Genomic DNA, 12600 nt, shown 5'->3' with positions numbered 1-12600 from the left:
CCAACCCCATCCCCATTCCCACTGCCATGATCCCACCATTCCCACCATTCCCAACCCCATCCCCATTCCCACTGCCATGATCCCATTCCCATGATCCCACCATTCCCGACCCCATCCCCATTCCCACTGCCATGATCCCATTCCCATGATCCCATGATCCCACCATTCCCACCATTCCCAACCCCATCCCCATTCCCATTCCCATGATCCCATGATCCCATGATCCCATGATCCCACCATTCCCGACCCCATCCCCATTCCCACTGCCATGATCCCATTCCCATGATCCCATGATCCCATGATCCCACCATTCCCACCATTCCCGACCCCATCCCCATTCCCACTGCCATGATCCCATTCCCATGATCCCATGATCCCATGATCCCACCATTCCCACCATTCCCGACCCCATCCCCATTCCCATTCCCATTCCCATGATCCCACCATTCCCGACCCCATCCCCATTCCCATTCCCATGATCCCATTCCCATGATCCCATGATCCCACCATTCCCACCATTCCCGACCCCATTCCCATTCCCATGATCCCATGATCCCATGATCCCATGATCCCACCATTCCCAACCCCATCCCCATTCCCACTGCCATGATCCCATTCCCATGATCCCATGATCCCATGATCCCACCATTCCCAACCCCATCCCCATTCCCATGATCCCATGATCCCATGATCCCATGATCCCATTCCCACCATCCCGCCATTCCCGCCATCCCACTGCTCCGGCCGCCGCTCCCACCCGGCGCCTCCGTCCCCGCCGGCCTCGCTCTGCTCCTCTTTCGGTGGCCCCGGGAGGCTCCTGGTGGCCCCTTGGACGGCCTGCTCCAGCAGCTGCATCCACCTGCAATTCCAGCGGGAATTCCAGTGGGAACTCCATCCCAGCCGGGAACTCCAGCCGGGAACTCCAGATGGGAATTCCAGATGGGAACTCCAACTGGGAACTCCATCCCAGCCAGGAACTCCAGCCCTTCCCAGGGATTTTCCCTCTCATCCCATGGATTTCACCCCTCAGGGTCTTTTCCAGCCCTTCCCAAGGAATTTTCCAGGATTTCCCTCACGTGTTCTTCTCCGAGGACGTCTGCGCCACCAGCTCGTAGATTTGGGGTCCCAGCTCCGAGGTGCAGATGATGAACAGGGCGCGCTTGTCTGGGAGGGGGGGACAAAATTCCCAAATTTCCTCCCATTCCCAGCCGCAGAATTCCCAAATTTCCTCCCATTCCCATTCCCAGCTTTCCAAAATTCCCGGAATTCCGGGATTTCCCTACTCACCTGTGGCCACGGAGCAATGAGCACCAAGCTGAGCTGAACCCCCATGCCCACACCCCTTTTCCCTCCACTAAAAATCCCTTTTTGTCAACACAAAATCCCCATTTCTTACACAGAAATCCCATTTCCCCATTTTTTTCCCAGAATTAACGAAATTCCAGGTTTTCCCTGCCCACCTGTGGCCACGGGGCTGAACCCCCATTTCCTGAAAAAAAAACCCCATTTTTTTACCCAAGACCCCCATTTTTTTACCCAAGACCCCCATTTTTTTACACAAAACCCCCATTTTTTTACAGAAAACCCCAATTTTCCCTTAATTTCATTCCTGGAATTCCTGGAATTCCCGGATTTCCCTGCCCACCTGTGGCCACGGAGCGCACGAGCAGCGAGCTGAGTTTGAGCACGGGGCTGAACCCCCATTTCCCCCCAAAAAACCCCATTTTCTTACCCAAACCCCCCGTTTTTTCCCCAAACCCCCGTTCCACTCCCAGAATTCCCAAATATCCCAAAATTCCCGATTTTCCCTGCCCACCTGTGGCCACGGAGCGCACGAGCAGCGAGCTGAGCTTGAGCGTGGAGCTGAACCCCCATTTCCCCCCAAAAAAACCCCATTTTCTTACCCAAACCCCCCGTTTTTTTCCCCAAACCTCCGCTCCACTCCCAGAATTCCCGAATTTCCCGGAATTCCCAGATTTTTCCCTGCTCACCCGTGGCCACGGAGCGCACGAGCAGCGAGCTGAGCTTGAGCACGGGGCTGAACCCCCATTTCCCCCCAAAAAACCCCATTTTCTTACCCAAACCCCCCGTTTTTTTCCCCAAACGCGTTCCACTCCCAGAATTCCTGAATATCCCAAAATTCCCGATTTTCCCACCCACCCGTGGCCACGGAGCGCACGAGCAGCGAGCTGAGCTTGAGTGTGGAGCTGAACCCCCATTTCCCCCCAAAAAACCCCATTTTTTTACATAAAATACCATGTTTTTCCCCCAAACCCCTGCTCCACTCACAGAATTCCCGAATTTCCCGGAATTCCCAGATTTTTCCCTGCTCACCCGTGGCCACGGAGCGCACGAGCAGCGAGCTGAGCTTGAGCATGGGGCTGAACCCCCATTTCCCCCCAAAAAAACCCCATTTTCTTACCCAAACTCCCCGTTTTTTCCCCAAACGCGTTCCACTCCCAGAATTCCCAAATATCCCAAAATTCCCAGATTTTTCCCTGCCCACCCGTGGCCACGGAGCGCACGAGCAGCGAGCTGAGCTCGAGCACGGGGCTGAACCCCCATTTCCCCCCAGAAAAACCCCATTTTCTTACATAAAATACCATGTTTTTCCCCCAAAGCCCCGCTCCACTCCCAGAATTCCCGAATATCCCAAAATTCCCAGATTTTTCCCTGCCCACCCGTGGCCACGGAGCGCACGAGCAGCGAGCTGAGCTTGAGCACGGGGCTGAACCCCCATTTCCCCCCAAAAAACCCCATTTTCTTACCCAAACCCCCCGTTTTTTTCCCCAAACCCGCGTTCCACTCCCAGAATTCCCGATTTTCCCAAAATTCCCAGATTTTTCCCTGCCCACCTGTGGCCACGGAGCGCACGAGCAGCGAGCTGAGTTTCAGCACGGGGCTGAACCCCCATTTCCCCCCAAAAAACCCCATTTTTTTACATAAAATACCATGTTTTTTCCCCAAACCCGCGTTCCACTCCCAGAATTCCCGAATTTCCTGGAATTCCCAGATTTTTCCCTGCTCACCCGTGGCCACGGAGCGCACGAGCAGCGAGCTGAGTTTGAGCACGGGGCTGAACCCCCATTTCCCCCCAAAAAACCCCATTTTCTTACCCAAACCCCCCGTTTTTTCCCCCAAACGTGTTCCACTCCCAGAATTCCCAAATTTCCCGGAATTCCCAGATTTTTCCCTGCTCACCCGTGGCCACGGAGCGCACGAGCAGCGAGCTGAGCTTGAGTGTGGAGCTGAACCCCCATTTCCCCCCAAAAAACCCCATTTTCTTACCCAAATCCCCCGTTTTTTTCCCCAAACCCGCGTTCCACTCCCAGAATTCCCAAATATCCCAAAATTCCCAGATTTTTCCCTGCTCACCCGTGGCCACGGAGCGCACGAGCAGCGAGCTGAGTTTGAGCACGGGGCTGAACCCCCATTTCTCCCAAAAAACCCCATTTTTTTACATAAAATACCATGTTTTTTCCCCAAACCCCCGCTCCACTCCCAGAATTCCCGAATTTCCCGGAATTCCCAGATTTTTCCCTGCTCACCCGTGGCCACGGAGCGCACGAGCAGCGAGCTGAGTTTCAGCACGGGGCTGAAGCTCTGCTTGGTGTCGGCCGCCAGCCCGCGGCTGTGGCAGCGCAGCAGCCAGCGCTCGTCCTGCCGCTGCAGCAGCACCAGCAGCTCCTCCAGCAGCAGCACGTGCAGCTCTGCGGGACACGGGGGTTGGGGGGCTGGGGTTTGGGGGTTTGGGGGGGCTGGAGGGGGTTTGGGGGGCCTTGGGGGCCTGGGGGGGTTTGGGGAGTTTGGGGGGTTTGGGGGGCTGGAGGGGGTTTGGGGGGCTGGGGGAGCTGGGGGGTTTTGGGGGGGTTTGGGGGTTTGGGGAGATTTAGGATTTGGGGGGGTTTGGGGGGGTTTGGGGGGTTTGGGGGGATTTAGGATTTGGGGGGGTTTGGGGGGTTTGGGGGGCTGGAGGGGGTTTGGGGGCTGGGGGAGCTGGGGGGGGTTTGGGGGGGTTTGGGGGGTTTGGGGGGATTGGGGGGTTTGGGGGGGTTTGGGGGGTTTGGGGGGCTTGGGGAGTTTGGGGGGATTTGGGGGATTTGGGGGGTGTGGGGGGTTTGGGGGGTGTGGGGGGTTTGGGGGGTTTGGGGGGTTTAGGATTTGGGGGGGTGTGGGGGGTTTGGGGTTTGGGGGTTTGGGGGGTTTGGGGGGTTTGGGGGGCTGGGGGAGCTGGGGGGGGTTTGGGAGGGTTTGGGGGGCTGGGGGGGTTTGGGGGGTTTGGGGGGCTGGGGGGTTTTGGGGGCTTTGGGGGTTTTTTATTTTAATTTTTAGGGGATTTTTTGGCTTTTTTTTTCAGTTTTTGGAGGGTTTTTTTGGGGATCTTTTGAACCTGGTTTGTCCCAGTATGTCCCAGTCCATCCCAGTCCATTCCCAGTCCATCCCAGTCCCTCCCAGTCCATCCCAGTCCATCCCAGTCCATTCCCAGTCCCTCCCAGTCCCTCCCAGTCCATCCCAGTCCCCCCAGTCCGTACCCACGCTTTTGTCCTTCCCCACTCTCCAGGCCAGGGGTCCCTCGTGGATCATCCGGTGCGAGGTCAGGTCCAGGTTCTGTGGGACCAAAATCCATGGAAAACACCCCAAAATCCACGGGAAACACCCCGAAATCCATGGAAAACACCCAAAATCCTGGGAAAACACTGCGAACGCATGGGAAACACCCCAAAATCCAGGGAAACAGCCCAAAATCCAGGGAAGCAACCCAAAATCCTGGGAAAAGCGGGAACACCCGGAATCCTGCTCGTCCCTCCTGGGAAAAGCGGGAACACCCGGAATTCCGGCCGTTCACCCCAGAAAAATGGGAACACCCGGGACTCTGCCCATCCCAAACCCCAGAAAATCAGGAGTACCCGGAATTCCGCCTGTCCCAAGCCCTGGGAAATGGGAACACCTGGAATTCCGGCCATCCCAAACCCCAGGAAGTGGGAGTACCTGGAATTCCACCCGTGCCAAGCCCCGGAGAACGGGTGTACCCGGAATTCCGCCCATCCCAAACCCCAGGAAAGAGGGAACACCTGGAATTCCACCCGTCCCAAGCCCTGGGAAACGGGAACACCCGGAATTCCGGCCGTGCCAAACCCCAGGAAAGCTGGAACACCCAGAATTCCGCCCGTCCCAAACCCCAGGAATGTGGGAACACCCGGAATTCCGGCCATGCCAAGCTGTGGGGCGCAGCGTACCCGGAATTCCACCTGTCCCAAGCCCTGGGAAACGGGACCACCCGGAATTCCGCCCGTCCCAATCCCCGGGAATGTGGGAACACCTGGAATTCCGGCTGTGCCAAGCCGCGGGGCGCGGCGTACCCGGAATTCCACCCGTCCCAAGCCCTGGGAAAAGGGACCACCCGGAATTCCACCTGTCCCAAACCCCAGGAAAGTGGGCCCACCCGGAATTCCAGACGTGCCGGGCGCGGCGTACCCGGAATTCCGGCCGTCCCAATCCCTGGGAAACGGGCCCATCCGGAATTCCACCCATCCCAAACCCCAGGAAAGCGGGACCACCCGGAATTCCGGCCGTGCCAATCCCTGGGAAATGGGCACACCTGGAATTCCGCCCATCCCAAGCCCCAGGAATGTGGGAACACCCGGAATCCCGGCTGTCCCGAGCCGCGGCGTACCCGGAATTCCGCGGCCAGCGGGTTGCTGCAGCGCTCCAGCGCCGAGGCGTCGAGGCGCCGCTGGTGCTGCCGCAGGCGCTGCCGGTTCTCGGCGCGGCGCACGGCCTCGTCCACCGCCCGCAGCAGCGCCCGGCTGCGCTCCCGCGCCCGCCGCAGCTTCTCCTGCTCCACGCCCGCTGGGAATGGGAATGACAACGGGAATGACAACGGGAATGACAACGGGAATAATGGGAATAACAACGGGAATAACGGGAATAACGGGAATGACAACGGGAATAACAACGGGAATAACAACAGGATCAATGGCACTGATCCCGCGCCCGCCGCAGCTTCTCCTGCTCCACACTGCCCGCTGGGAATGAGGGAAAACGGGAATGACAACGGGAATGACAACGGGAATAACAACGGGAATAACGGGAATGACAACGGGAATGACAACGGGAATGACAACGGGAATAACAACGGGAATAACGGGAATGACGGGATCAGCGCCACTGAGCCCAGCCCGCCGCAGCTTCTCCTGCTCCGTGCCCACTGGAATGGGAATGACAACGGGAATAACGGGATCAATGGCACTGATCCCGCGCCCGCCGCAGCTTCTCCTGCTCCACACTGCCCGCTGGAACGAGGGAAAACGGGAATGACAACGGGAATGACAACGGGAATAGCAACGGGAATAACAACGGGAATAACAACGGGAATAACAACGGGATCAATGGCACTGATCCCGCGCCCGCCGCAGCTTCTCCTGCTCCGTGCCCGCTGGAATGGGAATGACAACGGGAATGACAACGGGAATAACAACGGGAATGACAACGGGAATGACAACGGGAATGACAACGGGAATAACGGGAATGACAACGGGAATAACGGGAATGACAACGGGATCAATGGCACTGATCCTGCGCCCGCCACAGCTTCTCCTGCTCCGTGCCCGCTGGAATGGGAATGACAACGGGAATGACAACGGGAATGACAACGGGAATGACAACGGGAATGACAACGGGAATAACAACGGGAATAACGGGAATAACGGGAATAACGGGATCAATGGCACTGATCCCGCGCCCGCCGCAGCTTCTCCTGCTCCACACTGCCCGCTGGAATGGGAATGACAACGGGAATGACAACGGGAATGACAACGGGAATGACAACGGGAATAACAACGGGAATAACGGGAATGACAACGGGAATAACGGGAATAACGGGATCAATGGCACTGATCCCGCGCCCGCCGCAGCTTCTCCTGCTCCGCACTGCCCGCTGGGAATGAGGGAAAACGGGAATGACAACGGGAATGACAACGGGAATGACAACGGGAATGACAACGGGATCAATGGCACTGATCCCGCGCCCGCCGCAGCTTCTCCTGCTCCGTGCCCACTGGAACAGGAATGACAACGGGAATGACAACAGGAATAATGGGAATGACAACGGGAATAACAACGGGAATGACAACGGGAATAACAACGGGAATGACAACGGGAATGACAACGGGAATAACGGGATCAATGGCACTGATCCCGCGCCCGCCGCAGCTTCTCCTGCTCCGCACCCGCTGGAATGGGAATGACAACTGGAATAACAACGGGAATAACAACGGGAATAACAACGGGAATAACAACGGGATCAATGGCACTGAGCCCGCCCTGCCGCAGCTTCTCCTGCTCCGCGCTGCCCGCTGGGAATGAGGGAAAACGGGAATGACAACGGGAATGACAACGGGTATAACAACGGGAATAACGGGAATAACGGGAATGACGGGATCAGCGCCACTGAGCCCAGCCCGCTGGAATGGCAAAACGGGAATAACGGGAATAACGGGATCAATGGCACTGAGCCCAGCCCGCTGGAATGGCAAAACGGGAATAACGGGAATAACAACGGGAATGACGGGATCAATGGCACTGAGCCCAGCCCCCGCAGCTTCTCCTGCTCCGCACTGCCCGCTGGGAACGGGGAAAACGGGAATGTCCATGGGATAACGGGGAAAATCCACGGGAAAATCCCATGGGGTAATAGGGAAAATCCGTGGGAAAATCCGTGGGGTAACGGGGGAAATCCACAGAGGAACGGGGTGAAATCCAAGGGAAGATCCAGGGAAAATTGGGGAGAAAAATGGGAGGGAAAATAGGGAAAACCCAGGGAAAAACGTGGAAGTTACAGGGAAAAGGGCGGGATTTACAAGGAGGGGATGAGGCACCGGGCAGGGGAAGGGATGAGGCACCGGGGCCGCTCCCGGAACATTCCGGATGAAGCAGGGATGAGGGATTGGGGCCGTTCCTGGAACGTTCCGGATGAAGCAGGGATGAGGCACCGGGGCCATTCCCGGAACATTCCAGATGAAGCAGGGATGAGGCACCCGGAACGTTCCGGATGAAGCAGGGATGAGGGATCGGGGCCGTTCCCGGAACGTTCCGGATGAAGCAGGGTGACGCTCCGGGGCCGTTCCCGGAACATTCCGGATGAAGCAGGGATGAGGGATCGGGGCCGTTCCCGGAACGTTCCGGATGCAGGGATGAGGCTCCGGGGCCGTTCCCGGAACGTTCCGGATGCAGGGATGAGGCTCCGGGGCCGTTCCCGGAACGTTCCAGATGAAGCAGGGTGACGCTCCGGGGCCGTTCCCGGAACATTCCGGATGCAGGGATGAGGGATCGGGGCCGTTCCCGGAACGTTCCGGATGCAGGGATGAGGGATCGGGGCCGTTCCCGGAACGTTCCGGATGCAGGGATGAGGCTCCGGGGCCGTTCCCGGAACGTTCCGGATGCAGGGATGAGGCTCCGGGGCCGTTCCCGGAACGTTCCGGATGCAGGGATGAGGCTCCGGGGCCGTTCCCGCGGCGCCGGCCGTACCCGGCGTGCACTTGAGGATGTTCTCCAGCAGCAGCGGGTACTTGGTCAGGCGCTGCATCTCGGCCACCAGCAGATCCTTCAGCTGCAGCCGCCGGCACTGCGGCTGGCTCTCGGCCTCCTGCGAGAGGGACGGGCCCGAATCCCGGAATTCCTGAGCCCTCTGCTGCCCCAGACCCCGAAATCCCGGAATTCCTGAGCCCTCTGCTGCCCCAGACCCCGAAATCCCGGAATTCCTGAGCCCTCTGCTGCCCCAAACCCCGAAATCCCGGAATTCCTGAGCCCACTGCTGCCCCAAACCCCGAAATCCCGGAATTCCTGACCTCACTGCTTCCCCAAACCCCGAAATCCCGGAATTCCTGAGCCCTCTGCTGCCCCAGACCCCGAAATCCCGGAATTCCTGAGCCCTCTGCTGCCCCAGACCCCGAAATCCCGGAATTCCTGAGCCCTCTGCTTCCCCAGACCCCGAAATCCCGGAATTCCTGAGCCCTCTGCTGCCCCAAACCCCGAAATCCCGGAATTCCTGAGCCCTCTGCTGCCCCAAACCCCGAAATCCCGGAATTCCTGACCTCACTGCTTCCCCCAGTCCCAAAATCCCAGAATTCCTGACCTCCCTGGTCCCTCCAGTCCCAAAATCCCGGAATTCCTGACCTCCTTGGTTCCCCAAGCCCCCAGATCCCGGAATTCCTGACTCCTCTTCTTCCCCCAATCCCAAAATTCCTGACCGTTCCTCTGGTGCCCCAAACCCCAGAGTTCCTCATCTCTCTGGTTCCTGGAATCCTGAAATCCCTCAATTCCTGACCTCACTGCTTCCCCAAACCCCAAATCCCAAACCCCAGATCCGTACCTGGATGAAGCTCTGGAATCCCCAGTCCCAATCCCAATCCCAATCCCAATCCCAATCCCAATCCGTACCTGGATGAAGCTCTGGAATCCCAGATCCCAATCCCAATCCCAGATCCCAGATCCCAGATCCGTACCTGGATGAAGCTCTGGAATCCCCAATCCCGAATCCCAGATCCCAGATCCCAGATCCGTACCTGGATGAAGCTCTGGAATCCCCAGTCCCGAATCCCAATCCCGAATCCCCAATCCCAGATCCCAGATCCCAAATCCCAATCCCAATCCATACCTGGATGAAGCTCTGGAATCCCCAATCCCGATCCTGAATCCCAAATCCCAGATCCCAAATCCGTACCTGGATGAAGCTCTGGAATCCTCAATCCCCAATCCCAATCCCCAATCCCCAATCCCCAATCCCAGATCCCAGATCCCAATCCCAATCCCAGATCCCAGATCCCAGATCCCAAATCCCAATCCCAATCCGTACCTGGATGAAGCTCTGGAATCCCCAATCCCAATCCCAATCCGTACCTGGATGAAGCTCTGGAATCGCGCCTCCTTGCGCTGTTTGCTGCGGATCAGCTCCAGCGCCATCGACTGCGAGGAGCAGAAGGCGGCGGCGGCGCGCTGGAATTCCTCCTGGGCGGCGCCCTCGAACTGGGAACGGGAAACGGCATTCCCGAAATTCCCGGCGTTCCCAAAATTCCTTGGGATTCCCCAGATCCCCACAATTCCTGGAATTCCTGGTGTTCCCGAAACTCCAGGCACTCCCTGCATTCCCAAAATTCCCGGCATTCCCAGCACTCCTGGCATTCCCGGCGCTCCCAGCATTCCCAGCACTCCGAAAATTCCCGAAATTCCCAAAATTCCCGGGCTCACCCGGGCCAGCATGAGGTCTCCGATGGCGCCGATGACGGGGCCCTGCTCCTCCCGCAGGCGCCGCATGGATTCCCAGAGGGAATCTGGGAAGAGCGGGATCAGCCGCCGCCTCCGGGGACCGGGGTTTGGGATTGGGATTTGGGGATTGGGATTCTGGGAATTGGGGGTTTGGGGATTTGGGATTTCGGGGATTTGGGATTTCATGGATTTGGGATTTTGGGGATTTTGGGATCTGGGATTTCAGGATTTGGGATTTCAGGATCTGGGATTTCGGGATCTGGGGCTGGACCGCTCACCGTGCACGCCGATGAGCTCGGGCAGGTTGGGGAAGGGCGGGATCCCACCGGGATGTGGGGAACCAAAGGGGTCAGAAGCTTTGGGATTTGGGATTTTGGGGATTTTGGAATCTGGGATTTCGGGATTTAGGATTTCAGGATCTGGGATCTCGGGATCTGGGGCTGGGCCGCTCACCGTGCACGCCGATGAGCTCGGGCAGGTTGGGGAAGGGCGGGATCCCACCGGGATGTGGGGAACCACCGGGGTCAGCAGCTTTGGGATTTGGGATTTGGGATTTTGGGGATTTGGGATTTGGGATTTTGGGGATTTCAGGATCTGGGATGTGGGGCTGGGCCGCTCACCGTGCACGCCGATGAGCTCGGGCAGGTTGGGGAAGAGCGGGATCCCACCGGGATGTGGGGAACCAATGAGGTCAGCAGCTTTGGGATTTGGGATTTGGGATTTGGGATTTTGGGATTTGGGATTTTGGGGATTTCAGGATCTGGGATCTGGGATGTGGGGCTGGGCCGCTCACCGTGCACGCCGATGAGCTCGGGCAGGTTGGGGAAGGGCGGGATCCCACCGGGATGTGGGGAACCACCGGGGTCAGCAGCTTTGGGATTTGGGATTTTGGGGATTTTGGGGATTTTGGGGATTTCGGGATCTGGGATCTGGGATGTGGGGCTGGGCCGCTCACCGTGCACGCCGATGAGCTCGGGCAGGTTGGGGAAGAGCAGCCCCAGCTCCTCCCGGCTCAGGAGCTGCTCCCGGCGCAGGCGCTGCAGGAACAGCGAGTCCAGGACACGCAGGATGCGCAGGTGGGACAGCTCGGTGACAAACAGCTCTGGGGACAGCACAGGGGACATTGGGGACAGTGGGGACAGTGGGGACAGTGGGGACAAACAGCTCTGGGGACAGTGGGGACAGCACAGGGGACACTGGGGACAGCTCGGTGACAAACAGCTCTGGGGACAGTGGGGACAGTGGGGACAGCACAGGGGACAGTGGGGACAGTGGTGACAAACAGCTCTGGGGACAGCACAGGGGACATTGGGGACAGTGGGGACAGTGGGGACAAACAGCTCTGGGGACAATGGGGACAGTGGGGACAGTGGGGACACTGGGGACAGTGGGGACAGCTCAGGGGACACTGGTGACAAATAGCTCTGGGGACAGTGGGGACAGTGGGGACAGCTCAGGGGACAGTGGGGACACTGGGGACACTGGGGACACTGGGGACACTGGGGACAATGGGGACAGTGGGGACACTGGGGACATTGGGGACACTGGGGACAGTGGGGACATTGGGGACAAACAGCTCTGGGGACAGTGGGGACAATGGGGACAGCTCAGGGGACATTGGGGACAGCTCGGTGACAAACAGCTCTGGGGACAGTGGGGACAAACAGCTCTGGGGACAGTGGGGACAGTGGGGACAGCTCAGGGGACAGTGGGGACAGTGGGGACAGCTCAGGGGACAGTGGGGACAGCTCGGTGACAAACAGCTCTGGGGACAGTGGGGACAGTGGTGACAGCACAGGGGACAGTGGGGACACTGGGGACACTGGGGACAGTGGGGACAGTGGGGACATTGGTGACAAACAGCTCTGGGGACAGTGGGGACAGTGGGGACAGTGGGGACACTGGGGACACTGGGGACACTGGGGACAGCACAGGGGACACTGGGGACACTGGGGACAAACAGCTCTGGGGACACTGGGGACAGTGGGGACATTGGGGACAGTGGGGACACTGGGGACACTGGGGACACTGGGGACAGCACAGGGGACACTGGGGACACTGGGGACAAACAGCTCTGGGGACATCGAGGACACCACTGGGGACACTGGGGACATCCGATTCCAAAAGCCGCCCCCGGAGCAGAACCCGACGCCCAGAACCAGCCCCAAATCCCAGGAAAAAAATGGGAATGAGATCCCAGATCCAAGAGTGAGACCCCAAATCTCGGGAATCAGTCCCCAGATCCAGCATGGAACAGGGAATCAGCCCCCAAATCCCAGGAACCAGCCCCCAAATCCCAGGGAATGAGTCCCCAAATCCCAGGAATGAGCCCCCAAA

The 12600-nt window shown here is 58.7% G+C and overlaps 1 protein-coding gene across 12 annotated transcripts in view; it reads right to left on the bottom strand.

The window, feature by feature from the left end:
* The window catches only part of LOC110476882 (rho guanine nucleotide exchange factor 11), a 48691-nt gene that overhangs the window by 10201 nt on the left and 25890 nt on the right, over positions 1 to 12600 (bottom strand). For all 12 annotated transcript variants that reach the window (XM_085560911.1, XM_085560916.1, XM_085560917.1 and 9 more), the window contains 9 exons: positions 11219 to 11365; positions 10246 to 10328; positions 9898 to 10023; positions 8527 to 8644; positions 5675 to 5850; positions 4533 to 4608; positions 3549 to 3710; positions 1077 to 1164; positions 758 to 859 (listed from right to left, as the gene is read on the bottom strand). In XM_085560911.1, coding sequence (XP_085417037.1) covers positions 758 to 859; positions 1077 to 1164; positions 3549 to 3710; positions 4533 to 4608; positions 5675 to 5850; positions 8527 to 8644; positions 9898 to 10023; positions 10246 to 10328; positions 11219 to 11365 — 1078 coding nt within the window. The remainder of the gene's footprint in view (positions 1 to 757; positions 860 to 1076; positions 1165 to 3548; positions 3711 to 4532; positions 4609 to 5674; positions 5851 to 8526; positions 8645 to 9897; positions 10024 to 10245; positions 10329 to 11218; positions 11366 to 12600) is intronic.

The sequence above is a fragment of the Lonchura striata genome, chromosome 25 (assembly GCF_050655825.1).
Source record: "Lonchura striata isolate lonStrDom1 chromosome 25, ASM5065582v1, whole genome shotgun sequence".
Taxonomy (NCBI): Eukaryota; Metazoa; Chordata; class Aves; order Passeriformes; family Estrildidae; genus Lonchura; species Lonchura striata.
This window is presented reverse-complemented; position numbering and strand designations above follow the sequence as displayed.